At 45.6% G+C, this 19,205-nt stretch overlaps 1 protein-coding gene across 1 annotated transcript; it reads right to left on the bottom strand.

Moving 5' to 3' along the window:
- Positions 1-1,600: 1,600 nt before the first annotated feature.
- On the bottom strand, positions 1,601-18,986 carry LOC138393678 (neuronal acetylcholine receptor subunit beta-3-like). Its single transcript, XM_069485057.1, has 6 exons — positions 18,740-18,986; positions 18,495-18,646; positions 17,372-17,416; positions 5,027-5,136; positions 4,609-4,789; positions 1,601-1,735 (listed from the first exon to the last, which is right to left on the bottom strand). Exons 1-6 carry the CDS (start codon positions 18,984-18,986, stop codon positions 1,601-1,603), a joined length of 870 nt encoding a protein of 289 aa, XP_069341158.1.
- Between the last annotated feature and the right edge of the window lie 219 nt (positions 18,987-19,205).

The raw sequence follows: 19,205 nt of genomic DNA on the forward strand, positions 1-19,205 counted from the left end.
TAGGGGGCGCGTACACAGCCGCAGGGGGTGTGTACACAGCCATAGGGGGCGCGTACACAGCCGCAGGGGGCGCGTACACAGCCATAGGGGGCGCGTACACAGCCATAGGGGGCGCGTACACAGCCATAGGGGGCGCAGCCTGCCTGGGTGGGAGCCTAGTGCTCCGGCTTCACACCACACAGCAAGTTACTGTGCTGACTACTGCAGACAACTGTCACACGGCGATAAGTATTTGTGTATCTAAACATAGAAAAGGTACCGTAAAAATAATGTTATTATAATCTTACGGGACCACTGTCATATATGAGGTCTGTCATTAACCGAAACGTCGTTATGGGGCACATGACTGTGTATCATTGATCCACAAACAAATGGACAAAAACCTCCCCTCAGTAGGGGGTCTGGACCGCAGAATAGACAACGGCTGAAAATCAAATTTGTTAGGGGTAATCTCAGCCTGACAAGGAAAAGAGTCTATTCTCACGAGAGAAAAGCTAATAAATTAATAATCATGAAAGACAGATCCTGGAATACCAAGATCCTCTATTAGAAATGTCAAAAGGAAAGGAGAGAGAATGGAACCCAGGAAATAATAACACAAATAAGAGAAGAAAACTCGCATGAGTTGAAGAAAGACATCAGTCATGAGATGCCAAGCCGGAGCGAGAGCCCTGCACTTAGACCCAGACAAGCGACATTTCTAAAGTCCAAAAGGAGAAGGAAAAGTCTAAGACTTTTAGGGAGGAATAAACGGTGACCCCCAGGAATAAGGAGTAGGAGTCAGCTGTTACCACACTTCTTATCTGCAACACGGGATGTTACAGAATAATGTCTTCAGGGTCCTAAAGGCAAATGATTTGGAACCCGAGTTCCATGCACAGCCAACCTGTTGTTCAAGTGTGAGGGCAAAATAAATCAAAATTTCAGAAATGCGAGGATTCAGAAAGGTTACCACACTGGAAAACCTCCTAAGGGAATTGCTTGAGGACATACTCCGCATTCCTCTGAGATGATGAAACAGACGCAGAGAGAGAGGAAAATGGACAAAAGTGGTGAACAAAGGAATGAAATTGTGGACAAAATGTGTTGTCAATAAATGATTCTTAGGGAAAAGAACATGTAATATAAGAATTAAAAATCTGGAACTAAACTTCTGGACGATTTAGACAAAATGCAGAAGGTGAGAAAAGTGAAGTGAAGGTGAGAGCAGAGTTTTGTGCAAGTGCGGGCCACAAACACTGACTCCTAACGCTGACACGTGGGGCCCGAGCCCACCGCCCGGCGACGGCTCCTGCGTCCTGGCCTGCGGACCCAGCCTGGGCCCGTGCCCCCGCCCTGAAGGTCCCGGGGAGCCGAGGAAGGGGCCCAAGGAGGTTCTTCTTTCTTTAAAAACAACTCACTCCAGTAGCACCCACAGATCAGCTCGGGCAAGCCCACGTTTACCAAGGATCCTCTTATCAAGAGAGGTTCAAGTTCCGTGAAGACGGTACAGTCGGGGCTCTTAGGAGAAACACGTGCATGTTGGGTTCTGTGTCGGTGCCAGCCAGACGTCAGCCCTAAGGCGTGATTTTGTCTCTTAAATTGCTCTGGAGACTTGTTCCTAAGGGTAACTATGTAGCCACATCTTCAGAGCAGGCGTGAAGATCAGAACCGAGCCGGTGACCGACACTACCAGAAAGAGCCCCAGGAAGATTCGGTCAAGGACTTGCGCTACGCGTTTCCAGTCTTGTACCACCTGCAAGAGAGAGAAGACGCCTTCCATTCAACATGCTGGGCAACGGTTCTCAATTCCTCTCAAGGGATTTAAAAAGAGCAATATTCAGATGTACAGCACTTACTTGAGTTTTCAAAATGTACCTAACACATCGCCCACAAGGCAGACTCACAATCTTCCCAGTGACTTCACCAATAGTCCCCAAGAAAACCACTTGTAAATCAATTTTATAGAAACACTTTCATCAACACTGAAGAGGTAAAATAGAAACAACAGAATTATTTAAGCATTTGTAAACTTTCCTGATCCAAACGGGAAAAGCCTGATTTTTCCACTAATAAAAAGCCGGTATACCCTACTGGATGCTTCCTGATGTCCCTATAACATGAATCAAAATTTATAACGTGAGAATTTTTGTGGCCAAGTGTCAGGGGTGTTCTTTTCTTCCACTCCACATGTAGGTCTGGCTGCTGCAGCTGTAGTATGAGGGACACTGTCCGGTAGGAGAGCTGCAGAAGACAGGAAGTCATCTGGGAGAGCCCAGGTCACCCCTGTTAGGAAAGGGAGTTTGGGGACAGTGGCCATGGGCCAGTGACAGCAAGGTCCGAGCAGGCTGGGGAAGTCTGAAGGAGAAGGGCGAGTCCTCATGTTTCAAGGGCAAATAAAGGTCCTATTTCTATTTTATGGGATTTTGTAGGAATGGAGCAGCCAGGAGGCCTGCCCCCTCCCCCCACCCCGCCACCCCCCAGGGCAGGGGGTTACAGGAGAGGTCACTGCCACAGGAAGCTGCGGGAACAGAACCTGGCTGTATTCTGTACTCACAGAGGGTCAGGAATAAAACTTGTGTGTGGGGGAGACACAAAGAAGATAGATTAAAATGTTAAAAATGTCAACCTTAAATTGTGGGATTATTGATAATTTTTATCTTGTTATTTAGATTTTTCTGTGTTTTCTACATTCCCTACACTGATCACTGATCCTGTGTTACTTTTATAATTTTTGATTTTTTTTACTTTTATAATTAAAAAATTATTTCAATCGCTGTATTAGTATTTTTAAAAGATGTAAAGAAACACACAGAAAAAGAACTATAATAGCTGAAATGCTTGTTTTACAGTGGCTGTTTTACAGTGGCAGTTTTACTTTTCTAGTGCTTTTAAAAATTTTTTTAAGAGGGGGGAAAACCATGACAAATTGTTAAGAGAGAGGATAAACTAGGCAGTATTTGTGAAGGCAAGATAAAGTGTAGAAGGATATTTCTAAAAATAAAATTCGTCAGTTTGTTTACGTGACCAAGCTCTTGGCACTCATTTACATCAATTTGAAGGTAGAATAATTGAACCCTACAAATTGGTGAAAATGTATAACTTGTTTTAAACAACAGACCAGTTTTTGTACTGAATATTTTTGTATGTCAAATAATATTTTCACTCCATTGGAGAAGGACCATTTAAAAGAAGGATAAAGATGAGAAGAATAAAGATGACAATCAACCTTTATGAACTTCTTTCATAATCACGAGGCCAGTCCACGTGTGCCGGGCACACTGTGCGTGTTTTATATTTTATGACATATATTTTATTCCTCAGAGTAACCCTTCAAGGTAGGTTTTAGAAAACAGAAGCTCAGGCTAAGTAACTTGTCTCAGGGATGGACTCAGTGGGCTCTGAGCCCAGAACTGTTTTAAGTCTGAAATCCACACTCTCTCCCACATTCGTTTTAATCTGTAAACTAAATGGCCGCATTCTCTTCCCTCACTAAAATATCTGTTGTCACACTACATTTTATATTAATTTAAAGATATGATTCTTTCTGGTTTTTTAATTTCCAAATACCATGGATGAAAATATCTGTCGTCCCATGAAAAATGAAAGAGAAATCATCGGAGACCAGGATAACCAACTATGTACAACTGAATTATTTAAAATAGAATTGGGGCTAATTATAAGGGAAAGTGCTGAATCTACAGTTGCTCACTTTTGCTCCATAATGTTTTTGTGAACTAATTCCTAAAAATTTATACTAAAATCCTTATTTTATGACTGGGTTTGTTTTAAATTGTATCTGTGTAAAGACGATATCTAACAATGTCACATTTCAAACAATGACAGCATTTTATTGAAAATAGATGGCAACATGTTAGTCTGCGGCAGAGCGCAATGGCGCGTTACTGTGAATGTCGGTTTACTCACCTGGCGGATGAAATGTTCTTTCCTCACGTGGCTGGCAATGTATCTAATGGAGTCAGCAGCCTTTTCCAAGACAGCAGCCAGAACTTTTTCTCCATCATTTGTCTGTTTCTGTTTCTTTTTTTCTAGAACTTTACCTTTCACTACTGGTTTACGCTCATCTTTATCTGGGAGAGAGTAGTGATCCACGTGCTCTTTCATGCAAAGTAATTTGGGCAGTTTTTGCAGAAAGAGCCTCTTCACCCAGGGAGCCATGGGATGGTACGTTGAGGAGGATCTATGGTGAACGTTAATTACAAAAACAGTAACAATGATTGACAAGGTCACGAAAATCATAATGAACAGCAGGTACTCTCCAATGAGAGGGATGACTTTGGAAGAGGAGGGGATTATTTCCTCAATCACCAAGAGAAAAACTGTCAGAGAGACTAAGACAGACGTTGACAATGAAAGTTTTTCTCCTTCGTCAGAAGGCAAATAGAACACGAGAACTGTCAGAAAAGACAGTCCCAGGCAGGGTATGATCAGGAAGAGAGTGTAGAACAGAGGCAGGCGCCTGAGAATGAAAGAGTAAGTGACGAATGGATACGAATAGAAACCATCTCTCCTGTCTCCCCTCATCCCTTTCGCATGGAGTATTTCCCATTCTCCATTATCAAAAAAGTCTTTTCTGTCAACATCTTCATCTATCAAAATGAGGTCGACCATGGTACCATCGTACGTCCAGGATCCAAACTTCATGGAGCAGTTCTGTCGGTCAAACGGGAAGAACGTGACATCCATGGTGCAGGAGCTTTTGTAACTGGCGGGCGGCGTCCAGGTGACAGTTCCATTGGATTTCACTACGACCTTGGTCATGAGGGAGCCTTCGAAACGTCCGTCTGCACTGCAATCGAAGCAGTTCCACTGTCAGCCTTAGCTGAACGCTTACTAGTTTGGGTTTTTCCCCAGCACTGTACTGCCTGTATTTTATTACTTTTCTACTACAGGTCAAACAATAGTTTAAAAAGAAACAGTTTTTTGTTGCTTAACATTGAATGTTTTTCCTTATTATTTTGCCCAAATCAGACTTTTCTATTCCTAGTGTTAATCTGACCAGTATAGTTTCTTCTGTGATACTTACTTTTCAAAGAGAACGATGTCAGGAAGCCAGAGAGACTCTGATGGAACTTTGATTGAGTTAATTCCTCCATATTCATCAGGATTCCAGCGTAATTTGTGGTCCGTCCACTCCTGCATGAAATTAGTATACTGTAATTTCATGATGAAAATTCAAGATATTAGACCTTGGGTTCTTCAAGTTTCTGTTAGTTTGCCAATGCACTGTTTTAAAATGAAAGGCAAACATGCCGGGTTAGACCTTACGCCCTGTCTGGGATTCCGCACAGCAGGCGGGGTGTGACCCAGCCCAGGCCCACACACCTTGCCTGTTTGGTGTTAATATTTCCAAAATCACCACATCTACCTCACAACGAAGAGGCTTGGCAACTGCCATGATTCATAATCTGTCTTTTCAGCCTGTTTTCTCTGAAGAAACAAAAGAAAAGCAATGAGGAATCTAACCCGGTTTATTCTAGGAGGTTGGTCTAGGAGGGATGTTTTTAATGTCATCATAATAGGCACAGATGATTTTGAACATCACTCAAGTGTCTTAGACAAACATCCACTCAGGATGTTAATATGAAACATCCAGTATCCACTGACTGGTCTTGATAACATGATAACTTTTATCCAATAAAAAAAATTTCCCAAGAATTTTCCCTTAATTTTTAATCAATTTATTTTTTGAGCTCTCTATTACAATTTTAAATTATACTCCTAACATTGTTAGCCTCCAGATGCTTACATATTTTTCTTCATAAGGATGAAGTCACTTTGCATGTTTTATGGGGGCTGATGAATCCAGACAGATAAACCTGACCATCCATCGATCGGGTTAGGAAGGTCAAGCAGATGATGTGTGGGTGACCCAATCACAGCACAGTGGCCTTTATTGATTTATTTACTGACACTGAGATAAACAAGCAATGAGTGGACTTAATTAAAAAGATTTTGGATACAGAATGTTATGGAATCTGACCTGAAAATTAAATTCTTCTGTTCCACTGTCCTTCAAGTGGATAGTTGGGTAATTACACAGGATAATGTTAAATGACATTTCAGAGAGTTAGACGTGCACGCCCAGTGTGAGGCTTCCTGGAGCTCGGGGATGCCAACTTTGTCATTAAAAAATCAGGAGTCAGCAGATGGAAGACTTAACTGGATGGCAAAATACTGAAATATGTATGATGCCCGAAAAATGATGGAACTATACACCCCGGATGAGACATTATCTTAAACAATATTTTTGAGACTTGACTTTTAAAAAGTAAATTCTAAAAAATATCAGCTTTTAAAAAGCTAGAATCGAAAGTCTAAAAAAATCACATGACTATTTACCTAAAATCTTGCATATGAAGACTGCCAATTTAAGAGCCCAATCTAATAAAGTATTTACTATGTTCACTTGGTACCCACAGGCTTCATTTTTTCCTCCCCCTCTGCCCATTTTGAAGAACAAATAAAATTTCCTCCCTATGAATAATCTGCCTCCTGCTAAGAAGACTCTTACCATCGTCCCAGGTCTGAATCTCAGAGATGCTGGAGGGAACGAACCCACGGTGGCATTTTTTGTTTGTTTCACTTCCACTTTATTCACCTTTTAAAACTTTACTTACAATAAAATTCTCTCTTTTTGTGTACAGTTCTAAATGCAGTTGTTTAACCACTACCACCAGTAAGATACCAAAACGTTTGTCGCCCCCCAAATTCCCCCTGTGCTGCCCCTTCGTAATCAACCCATCCCACGTTTCTAGCCCTTGGCAATCCCTGATTTTTCTGTTCCAATAATTTTGCCTTTTCCAGAATGTCATCTAGGTGGAATCATAGATCCTGACTTATTCACTTAGCAATGCATCTAGATTCTTCTGTGTTGTTGCATCAGTAGTTTGTTCATTTTTATTAGTGGGTGGTTTTACATTGGATGATGTATCACAGTTGTTCCATTCACCAGTTAGGATATTTGAATTCTTTCAAGTTTTTGATGAAGCCACTGTAAACATTTTATATAGTTTTTGGCATGAAATAAATTCTTATTTTTCTTGGGTAAATAGGAGAAAGACAGCTGGGTGATATACTAAGTATATGTTTAACTTTGTACAAAACTTCCAGACAGTCTTCCAGAGTGGCTGAATCACTTTGCACTCCCCCCAGCAGGGTATGAGAGTTCCAGCTGTTTTTCATCTTCTATAGCATTTGGCATTGTCACATTTAACATTTTAACTATATTATAATAGATGTGAATTAGTATCTCACTGTGGTTTTTAACATGCATTTTCCTAATGGCTAATTATGCCTGTCTTCATGTGCTTATCTGCCATCCATATATCTTATTTGGTGAAATGTCTGTTAAACTCTTTGCATATTTTTTAATGGGTTCTTTGTTTTTTTTTTTTTTTTACTGAGTTTTTAGTTCTTTATACATTCTGGATAAAAGTCCTTTGTCAAATATTTGATTTACAAATATTTTCTCCCAGTTTTTTTCTCTTAAGAGAGTCTTTCACAAAACAGAAGTTCTAAAAGTTCATTGTCAATTTTATATTTCGTGGATTGTGTCTTACCTAAAAAATCTTTGCCTAACCCAAGGGCACAAAGATTTTCTCATATGCTCTCTTCTAGAAATGCTGTAGATTTAATATTTACATTTAGATCTAAGATCCATTTTCAGTTTTTTTTTATTAAAGTACAAGTATGGGTTGAGTGAGGCTCATTTTCTTTCGCATATAGATGTCCAATTGTTCCATCGCCTTTTGTAAAAAGACGGAACATTCTCCGTGGAATTGCCTTTGTACACCTGTCAAAGACCCATGACCCACGTGTGTGGGGCTACTCCGGGCTCTCTGTTCTGTTTCTCTGGTCTCCGTGCCTGTCTTTGCTCCAGTATCACACGTCCTGGTTGCCACAGCTTTATGTCAAGTTTTGAAATCAGGTAATGTGAATCTTCCAACTGTGTTCTTTCTCAGGGTTGTTTTGGCCATTCTAGTTCCTTAGCATTTTCACATAACTTTTTGAATCTGCTTGTCGCTTCCTATAAAATATCTTGCTGAGATTTTAATTATGATTGATTTGAATATATAGATAAGTCTGGGGAGAACTAGCATCATGATATTGAGAGTCTTCTGACCCAGCAATATCATTTATCTCTCTGTTTATTTATGTCTTCTTTGATTTTTTTTTTTTTTTTTTTTAGTCAGTGTTTTGTAGTTTTCACCTTACTGATCCTGTACATACTTGGTTAGATTTATACTGTAAGTAGTTCATGGTTTATTGGTGCTTAATTTAAAAAAAATTTCCAGTTGTTCATTGCCAGTGTATAAATATACAATCAACTTTTGTATATTGCTTAGCTCATTTATTTTTAGGAGCTTTTTGGTAGATTTTTGACATAGAAAATTGTGTCATTTACAAATAGAGAGTTTTTTTTTTTTTTTTGAGACAGAGTCTCACTCTGTTGCCCAGGCTAGAGTGAGTGCCGTGGCGTCAGCCTAGCTCACAGCAACCTCAAACTCCTAGGCTCAAGGGATCCTCCTGTCTCAGCCTCCCGAGTAGCTGGGACTACAAGCATGCACCACCATGCCCGGCTAATTTTTTCCTCTATATATTTTTAGCTGTCCATATAATTTCTTTCTATTTTTAGTAGAGATGCAGTCTCGCTCTTGCTCAGGCCGGTCTCGAACTCCTGAGCGCAAACGATCCGCCCACCTCGGCCTCCCAGAGTGCTAGGATTACAGGCGTGAGCCACCGCGCCCGGCCCAAATAGAGAGTTTTGTTTCTTCCTTTCCAATCTGAATGTCTCTTGTTGTTTTTCCTCGCCTTGATTCACCAGGTGGGACCTCCAGACGGCAGTAGGTAGGAAGAGTGAGAGTGGATATCCTTTCCTGGCTTTTGATTTTGTGGGGGAGCATTTACTTGCTCATCATTAAGTATTAACATAAATTAGATATTGTGTTTTTATAAATGCCTTTTATTAGATTAGGAAAGAATCCTTCTATTTCTAGTTTGTTAAGATTTTTCTTTTTAAATCATGAACAAATCCTGGGTTTTGTTAAAAGCTTTTCAGCACCTGTTGAGGTTTATTTAGTCTTTTAGTATGTTTTTTTTCCCTTTATCATATGGTTTTTCTTCTTCAGTCTTTTAATGTGATGAATGTCATCCATTTTTTAAAATGTTGAACCAGCCTTGCTTTCCTGTGATCAACCCCACATAGTCATCGTGTATTATGGTTTAATATTTTAAACTATGAATATAAGAAAATATAATATTTTCTCTTTTTGTGGAAGAAAAAAATAGGTCGACCTCAGCCTCATGGACAATAAGGATGTGTTGGCAAAAGAGTGCTGCTCTAATGTTTTTCCTGATTTTGTTTGAATTAAAGTCAAAATACAGGTGAGGTTTCCTTGAGAAAAGAGGAAGGCAATGAAATTGGTGGTGTGTACCTTTGGGCTTTTGCTCCTAATAAAGCATTTTTAAATCTTTTTTTTATAGGAGTGAAAATACATTCTAGTAATGATAAACAGAGAGGAGAACAAACCACATATTTCCTTTTACAACTGTGAAATGGTTTTTACCTCTGCTTTGGGAGGATGTTTAAGTAATTATTTAATAAAACTGTGGCACACTTACAAACATCATTTTTGTTACTAATAATAATGCTAATAATAATTTTTAAGGTGACACATTGATAAAGATGATGTGTTGATGACATGCCAGGTGTTGGTCCGAGTGCTTTATATTTATTAATGCTACTTTTCTCAATAACCGCCGAATCCCCTATTATTATTGCTGTATTAGATGAGGCAACCGCAGCTCAGCGAGTCTAGCGCCTGTGCAAGGCCACATGGGCAGTCGGAAGGGAACAGGATTCAAGGCTGCTGAACGTGGAGCGTGGTTTGCGCAGTCGCAGCGGCAGCGGCGCCGTGCACACCGCGTCTGATGTGGAGGGCGCCCCCTAGAGGTGTGCAGCCTGGAGGCCGGGCAGGTGTTTACACCAAGGTGTGTCTAGGGCCAGATCCTGCCCGCTTTTACCTGTCCCCACGGCCCAACATGCTCCAACAGTTTTCATCCATCTCTGGCTCAGCCCTCTCAGGATGACAGTGCTCACAGCCGTAAAGCCTATCAACTGTGTGCTCAGCTAAAACTATGGCTAATTCCATTTCCTCTCTGCCAAAGAAAGAAAACAACAATGAAATTTGAATAACCTGGCCTTCGTGCTAAAAGCTCTGTTGAAAGGAGGTGTCGGGGTGTCGGGGCGCGGGCCGGGCCGCGCGAGGAGGAGGCGGCGCGCCCGGAGCCCTTCATGGAAAGGAGGAAACCGGACGTGGCAACTGGGCTGTCTGCGGCCTCGACTCCACCTGCCCGTTCCGGCGGGAGAACCCCACCTCCTGGGGGACCCCCTCACTCTACTCTCCACCCGCCACCCCGCGTGCGGCGGACGCGGCTTCTGCTCCGGAAGCGGAAGCGGCCCCGCCTCCCGGCCCGCCCCCCGCGGGGCCACAGGGCGGGACTTCCGAGGCCACCGGGCAGGGGCCCTGCCGAGCCTGCGGCCCATGCGGCCGCCCCGCCTGCACCCGCCGAGGCCCGGCCGAGGACGGGGAGCCCGGGGAGCCCGGGGAGGACACGGGGCCCCGGGAATGCGGCGTGAGCCGCGTGCGTGTAAGGTCGGCCCTGCCCCTGCGCCTTCCAGACCGTGGCAGCCGGTCAGCTTTCCCTTCGCTAACGCTGGTGTGGAGAGGCTTTCCGCCACTTGCAGCGGAAGCTGTCCCCAGACCCCGGGAAGGACGCGGGAGACGGGCGGCCGGCGGCCCACTGCCCGCGCACAGCCGAGGGCGCGGAGCCGGACCGCACCGCAGGGCCGGCCATGTGCTCCCGCACTCGGTCCGCCTTCACACGGCGGCGGTGGTGAGCACGGCCGACGAGTCCATCCTCACCGCTCCTCGTTTGGGAGCATGGAGATCCTGGAAACCCAGCGGCCCGTGTCTCGTGCAGTTTCCGCTGCCGCGGGCGCTGCCAGTTCGCCTGCACCCAGGGCGACCCCGCGGAGGCGGCGGAGGCTGCTTGAAATTCTAGGGCTGTTGCCTTGTTGCAAATCGCAGCAGACAAATCCCGGTTTCACAAATGGTTCTGAGGGAACTGGGGCAAGCCCCAGGGGAGGGGTTTTAACGTCAGAAAGATTTGTCTTGCTCACCTGACCTCCGACAGCAGCACCAGCAGCTGTGGCCAGAGAGGACGCAGAGGGAGCGGTTCCTGGGCCCACAGTGTTTGAACAATCGTTCACTCGACAAACCTGCGAGGCACGTGCTGGCCCTGGGCACAGCTGCCCTGCCCTCCTCGCCTGGGGCTGACTCGGGTAAGTCAACCAGCAAGTACCCAGTTTGCACATACGACACGCTCAGCAGAGTAGACAGGGGAGGGGTGTCCGAAGGGGTGACATTTACACTGGGACGTGCAGGGGGAGGCGTCAGAGCAGTGGGGGTGGTGTGGGCAGGGGGACGGCCTGAGGGAAGGCATTGGGGCAGGAACCGGAGGATGGATGAGTGAGGGATGCCTTCGCCTTGGACTCCCTGAGGAGGACATGAGGGTGCCAGAGTGGACGCAGGTTGCGTCCTGACCCGGCTGGGTGGGACTTTGGCCAGGGCTGCTTACCTCAGTGCACCAAGAGAGGAGGCACCTGGCTCAGGGTCCGAAGCCCTGAGCTCACACTGGCTGTCCTTTGCTAGTCGCACCACTTAGACAAGCCACTGACCTTCACTTGCAGGGCTGAGAGAGTCACTCCCCCCAGTCCTGGTGTCCTTCTGCTGCCAGACCTGGGGGCCACAGAGTTTGTTCTCCCCGAGGCGCCATGCAGAGAGCTCACCCAATTCCTAGCAGGACGTGAGCCCACCACAGTGCTGGCTGGGCCCGTGACCCAGGATGGCCGTGGGTGTAGAAGGGCACAAACTCGAGGTCATGCGCAGGGGGCACAGTTGGCAGTGCCCCCCTGGGGATGCGAAGCTCAAATTCTCTGTGTTCTCTAAGGGGCTGTGAGATGTTCTGGTCACTTCCCTGTGCTCTCTGAAACCCTGGTGGCATCTGGAGATTAACCTGCTGTTTCTCCCTTCTTAGAGTAAGGGATCAGAAATGGTATCTCGTGTTTGTGTAGTGTGTTTTAGCCAAGCCTCGAAAAGCCCTCCACAAACATCACCTCCATGTCACAGCAGTTCCTGGTTTGAGAGCCGTGTTTTTGCAGGAAACAGGACAGCACAGGATATGTTACAGCCAAATATCAAAGTTGATCTATGATTAAGAAAAAAATGGAAAAATACTCCAAGTCTAGGTTTCTTAATTCAGAAAAGTACAATTTCAAATCCATGTCAAATATACATTGTAAGGCTGGTGGCGGGCACCCCCTCCGCTCCCTAAAAGAAGAAGCCACGAGACCTGCCGAGGACAATGCCTGCAAGGCCCAGCTGAGTTAGAGGACGACCACACCTGGATGGTTACCCTGACAAGGGTCTCGGTTCCTGGAGTCCACACATACCACCAGCCCCTATTTCTCAATACCCGCCCTAAAACTGCAACAAAGAAATTCCTCACTCTTCGCACCAAAATCTTCCCACCGGAGAAACTCCCATTCCCCAACCCTAAAAACATATATAAGCCCACTCAAAACTTCTGGGCGATGCGACTTCCCGGGTCTCTCTCTCGGGGCCCGTGAATCTCGCCCAGGAGCGCCCCAATAAAGCCTCGTCGCTTACCCCTTTCAATTGTGCTCGTCTTTCTTTCTCTGGCGCCGGCCTATCCAAAAACCTTACATACATATTCCCTTAAAATTGTCTTTTCTTACATATATTACTTGAACTATCACTCATAATGTCTAGTTAAACCACAACCCAGAGCCAAATGTTAAACCTAAATCATAAGACTTTTTGTTTTCCTGTAAATAAAATCCTCAAATTATTTTTACTTTAATACTAAGAGCAAAAGATAATGAGATAAAAGATAGTAAGGCCTTGCTATTGCCTTGATTTGCAGCTGCTAGGACATCCCTGAGAGCTCCAGTTATCCTAGTCAGATGTGAGATTCTTAAAGCCAAATCAGTGTTGATTCATTTATCTTAAAGACAGCAACATAACATATTATATGTCTCACATGTCCATTAAATCCATAAGTTATTAAGGCTAAGAAGTGTGGTTTGTCATTAAGGATGAAAAAGCTCACAAAGGTGGCTAGAGGGAGTGACATTTATTGAGCTTGTCACATTCCTAGTGACACTGCTGAGTAGGCATTGCCTCTATTTTATAGATGAAGAGACTGAGGGCCAGAGAGGTGAAATGACTTGCCCAAGTTTACATAGTAGGCCTTTGACCCCTATTTTTCTTACCCAGGGTTCACTTGAATAAAAGCTCCAAACTTGGCCTGGCTGGCTAAGGTCTGAGTGAGGCTACAGAGAAGGAAGGAGAGTAAGATGCATCTTGTTGTGAGATCAATGCGTGAATTTATAAATGCCCTCCGGGTGGTGGATGGGAGTGAGACCTTTGGGGCGATCTCCCAGACCGTTAGGGCTGGCCTGACCCTTCCATAGCGGTTTGTTTCTTACTTCTCAAAGACCAGCTCCAGGGGGTATCCCACGAGGCCTCCATCATGTTTGCTGAACTTCCTGTTGATCTAAAACAGAAATCAGCTGTTGGAGAAATGCCACTAGTTTAAGATGTCCGCTTGGCGGACATTCTGCAGTTTTATTTTCCTCAGGATGGTCATGGGGATAGGAGAGCAGACTGTGTCTCAGCTGCAGTGAAGCCGGGTCCTTTAATGGCCTCATTGTCTTATTGGAGTTTGTTTCCACAGAGCCCAGCTGGGGCCTAACGTGGTACCCAGGGCAGAGCAGGCTCTCAGGAAATGCCTGCTGAGTGAATTTGCATTGGTTGTCATAGTGATTATTCATATGGTAACATCTAGGTAAAGGGCCCACCCCAGTGTCATTAATAAAAAGGTCAGTTGCATTTTCCATTTCCTCTAAGGTGCTGGTGATGCAGTTTTCCTGACCTTGGATATGACCCTGCGGAATCCGGGGGGCTGGGGCATCGAGTACTTCCTCACCTAGTTTCAGTGAGTCAATGTTAATAATATATTTATGGTTTATAGGGTTTTGATTACTCTTTGGAAGTACAAAGGAGGAAGACAAAGGAGTTTGCGAAACAAAATCAATAAACTAAAAATAGATCCCTGGAAAGGTCTTTGCTTGGGAAGACAGAGAGGAAGGTCTAAATATGCCAGAGAACTGTGGAAACAGAGGACAAGGCAGGAGAATCAGGTGGAAAGAAGCGTCTCAGTTGTTCGTGTTCCTTTGTCCTATGAGACCTGAATCAGACACCTCTTCCCCTTGGAAGCTTTCACTGACTTTCTCCCTGTCTTGTTTACGTGCGTCACGGTGTTTATCCTATCACAGGAGTTACTTTTTACATAACTAACTCTCGTCCTCTCTCTGAAGGCAGGGCTGTGTCTGACTCATCTTTATATTAATAGATCCAGGATCTAGCAAAGTGCCTGGGACTTAGGCTCTCAGGAATCCTGTTGAATGGGGAGATGAAGTGAACCCTAACTTCATTCTCTCCTGAGTGTCTTTCTACGCCAATTCCGTGCGATGTCCCAGAGGCTGAGGAATCAAAGCCTCAGAAGACTGGGTGGTTACATAGACTATACAGAAACAGTTACGCAGAGGGGACCAGGACACCTATCAGCTCCCTCTGGGCTCAGGCAAGAGAATGACTCTGCTGTATAAGCCCGACTTCACTTAACAGTGTGGAACCTCGGACAAGGCCTTCAATTCTCCAGTCCTCAGTTTCCTCATCTGCAAAGTCGGAATAATAATAGAACTTACCTTATAGGGTGGCTGTGAGAATTAAATGAAATCATTCCCATTGTACACTCAGCACAGTGCCTAGGCACTTAATAGATGCTCAATAAATCTTAGGTAGTATTATTAGCTGTTCTGGAACTAAGATCTGTGTAAAACTCCAGTAAATTTTATGAACATCAGTTTTATATTGCTTTTTCCATCCCTTTTCTTTTATCCTTTATCTTTCTTTCATCCTTTTAGCTTTAAAAAGCTTTAAAAAGTATAAAAGTAACATCATGGCCAAGCTCAAATGCCTCCTCTTCCATGCAGCCTTCCCTGCTTGACGCCCAATGCCACAGAATCCACCTTGCTGTTCTGTCCCTATATTGTTTGCACCATTACACAGACTTGCTGACTAACATCCCCTGTAGCATCTCCCACTCCTGACTCAGGCACTCTGGCAATGTTCTCTGCAGCTCTGCGGAACGTGCAGCTGCTGCAGCTGCTCCTGTGGTTTAGAGCTCGGCTTAGTGTGCAGTGAGGAAAGGGCCCAGCCAGGAGTCAGGAGGCCCAGAGTCCAGCAGGTGAGTTACTAGACTGCTCATCTCTGTAAAACGGGGCAACGGAGTCCCCTTTCCTAATGCAGGTGGTTGAGGGGCTTAAACAAGGTAGGAGACATGACAACCCCTTGTGAATCCAGTGCAATTAAAGTCTATTATTCTCATCACTTCTGTTAAGCAGGAACTTGTCAGCAGGCTGACCGTTGCAGATGTCACCTTGCTGCACTCCTGCAGGTTTCCCTCGCTCTGTTTTGCGTGTTGTGGACTTTTAGGATTTGTTTCAGTCTTGATCTGTGGGCATTCACCAGGGTACTGGGATTCTGGTGGCACAGCTTTGCCGGAAGTCCTTTCCAGGGCCGTGGCTGAGGCCCAGGGAACCCGTGGCTTCTACCCCTCATGTCTAATGCTGTTCTCTGTGGCCGAAATGCCCCTGGCTTTCAAAATCACAAGACAAGCGAGAAACACCTACTGTCTCAATATTAAGACCAAGAGTCCGTGGACCACTGTTGTATGTCAGAGATAAATAAAAACTTGATCTCAAGGAACAGTTGGAGAAGGATTTGTGTGAGGAAGGAAGAGGTTTGTTTATTTGTTTTATTTTTGTTAACTTCCTAAACCTGTTTACAGTTTAAGAGAAAATTGCAGGTTCTTCTCTCCCTGCCAGCTCAAATGGAGGACTTCCTACTGGGCTCTATCAACTCAACGTTCTAAATGTCAGAGTAGGATGAGGCACTGTATGTTTATTTAAATTGTATTTTTATATATATATTCCCAGCGTATTATTAATATTCTCTCCCGGATATTTTTATTTGTAGGTAAACAATATGCAGATCCACCTCACAACTTGCTAACACGTCTACGACTTAAAGAACCAGAGCAACAGAAAGTAATAAAAGTTATAATAATCCTCTAACTCTGATTAAAGTTCTCGGGTGGCAGAAATTCGATGACACAAACTAAAGCATAGGAGTCGCCTCAGTTTCTTTCATTCATTGTACCTGATAAGCTGTTAGCAGAAAGGATGAACAACGTCTACAAAACCCGAATAGGTGACCCACGGACTTGGACATAAACAAATGAAAGGCGTCATGTGTGTGTGTCACAATTAAGTGAGATATTTAAAATAACCCTAGCAGGAATATTTTAAATCTATGGGCAGATTAGGCAATATCTGGACATTCACTACAAAACAAGTAATTGCAGACCAAACAAAAACAAAAAATAAGCAATTAAACCAACTCCTCACTGATTATCAAGCAAGTGCCAATATCTTCTCACCCTAGTCAGTATGTACGGAACATCGCTGTGTACCCCATGAATATGTTCAATTATTATTTCTCAATTAAAAATTAAAAAATATTTTCTCCTTGCACACAGCATATGTGAAATTGGGTTTGAACGGCAACTGTTTCCTGACAACTCCAGCTCCCTGGGCTGGAAGGCAAGCTCTGCCCAGCTCAAAGCCATCGTCTGAGAAAGCTGAGAACACCATTCAAAATGCACATTCAGTGAGGTCAGGAAAATACGTTTCATTGTTCTGTTCTGGGCTTCACTTTGTCCCAAAAGCCACGGTGGGCGGCTTCTGTTCCCGTCTGGCTCAGAGCGGGTCTGCCTGGGGAGGGACAATTCAGCGTCGCTGATGTCCTTACCCAGCTGCAAGGTAAGGGGGCAAGAGTTGCATCTTGGGGTCTCCTTTCTCTCTTCTTCAGGTGCCCCAGAGCACGGCCGGGGCCTCACCGTCGCGGAGCGGCGACTTGCACCCCACGAGGCCCCCCCCCCAGGCGGCGGAGCTCGGCTCCCTGGAGCCGCCGGGCCCTGGTCCCTGACGCCCACAAGAGAAATAAAAATGAAATAAAAATGACGTTCCCTTCCCAACGTTCTCACACCTCTCCCTGCGTCCTGCCCTCTAAGATAACGATTTCGGATGGGGCCCGTCTCAGTAGCAAAGAGCTGCAGCGGCTGGGTCGCCAGACACAGCCCTTGCATGGAAATGTACCTGTTTGAGCCACACGTTGGTCGTCATCAGCTGGTTCTTTTCATCCTAGGGAAATGACAATTAAGAAAATGTTGTAAAATGAAATTAAAGAAAGTTGTGTTTTGGGGTTTTTTTTGTTTGCTTGTTTTGCTTTTTATCAGAAAAACCTATATGAGTCTTATATTTGAGGTGTTCGAAGTGCAAAAGATTGTCAACTTAACAGTTAAGTGGCACGTGATCCTGAAGAGTACTGCTATTTTGCTTAAAATGAAAAATCATAACTAAAACAAGTAGCAGGTCACTGTGGCGACAACCCAGAGGGCACTTTAAGGGTAGAAGGAAATGTCAGCTAAACAGGAGGCGGCTGTTGTGTGATTTTCTAGACGAATGCCGGGGCATCGTGCCAGCCAGGGTGGGCGCGTGTGACGTGTGTGTGGTGGGACAATGAATTTGGGCAGCGTGGAAGGATTATTCTGGGGCTGTGGGGACCAGAGCAGGACAATTGTGCTGCATTTGGGGAGCTGTAGGTCGAGGACCTCCCCCAGGGACACAATCCTGGCAGAAATGCAAGCCCAGCAGGAAACCGGCAGAGAATGTTAAGGTAGGGGTGAGTCCAGGAAAGGGGACGGCAGGGACGGCAAGGATGGCCCCTGCCCTGGGCGCTGCCCATGGCCCTGTCTCCCTGAAGGTGCCCCGCCATCCCAGGGCACAGCTCGGGAGGAGCCGGGATCACACCGGGTCAGCTTGGGCTCGGCACCCTCTGCAGCTCCCCGGTCCCCTCCTCGGTGCTCAGCAACGCCCATCCTAGTGACCGTGTCCACCCCCAGCAACGCCCATCCTAGTGACCGTGTCCACCCCCAGCAATGCCCATCCTAGTGACCGTGTCCACCCCCAGCAAAAAGGCCCCACACCAATAGTGTCGCAACAAAAATTTACGCTGTGACAGCTCCTCATTCTTCCTTCAGGTCATCTCACTGGCTTCTTGGGGGCAGATTTTTTTTCTCACAATGAATTATTTTTAAAATCGAAATGTTAGACACAGGGAAAGAAAAAATATCTTAGACTCACAAACAGGTTAAAGAATGCATGGTGTTTTCTGTTTGTTTGTTTTTGTTTTTTTAGCTGAGTGCCAAGGATTACTCACCACGTCTACGAGCTGAGATATTTTCAATCCGAAACGCACTTTGATGGTGTCGTTGGAATGTAACACGGGGCGCACCCATTTCTGATAGCTTTGGAATAAATGTCTGAGGAGGGCATCTTCGTTTTCGGCCATTGAACTCAGTCCTGCAGCAGCTGCAAAAGAATCAGGAGGGGCCGAATTGACGGGAGAGGCATGGCCCGGTGAGCATCCTGTGGCCTTAGCCGTCATCTTTCCAAGCAGCCCACTTGAGCGCAGGCGGCTCCGGGAGCACAAGGCTCCTCGGGAGCCCATGCCCTGTGCCCGCCCAGCTTCCTCCAAACACAGCTGGAACCAGACTCCACCTGCCCTGGGGCTTCGCTCTCTCACCACGCTGCCCTCGGGGTCATGTGCACCAAAAGGATCATGTGCAGCCACCCCCTGCCCCGCCTCCCTGCAGACGTGGGCTCTGCCCACGAGCTGTTCTCTGTCCCGAATCTCGTTTCTCTCCTGCATGTCCCTCGTCACACTCTGTTGTACGTTTGTCGTGTCTGCCTTCCTTGAGCTCCGTGACGGTGGCACCGTGTCCATTGGATCTGGTCATGTTCACCCAGCACCGAGAATAGCGCCCGGCCCGCAGCAGGGGCTCGTTCTATACACACCGGATGAACGGCGGGTGGTGTCCACGCGTGAGCGCAGCCACTGGGCACCGAGCAGGTGCCGCCACGGTTCCCC

The sequence above is a fragment of the Eulemur rufifrons genome, chromosome 12 (genome assembly GCF_041146395.1).
Source record: "Eulemur rufifrons isolate Redbay chromosome 12, OSU_ERuf_1, whole genome shotgun sequence".
NCBI classification, from domain to species: Eukaryota; Metazoa; Chordata; class Mammalia; order Primates; family Lemuridae; genus Eulemur; species Eulemur rufifrons.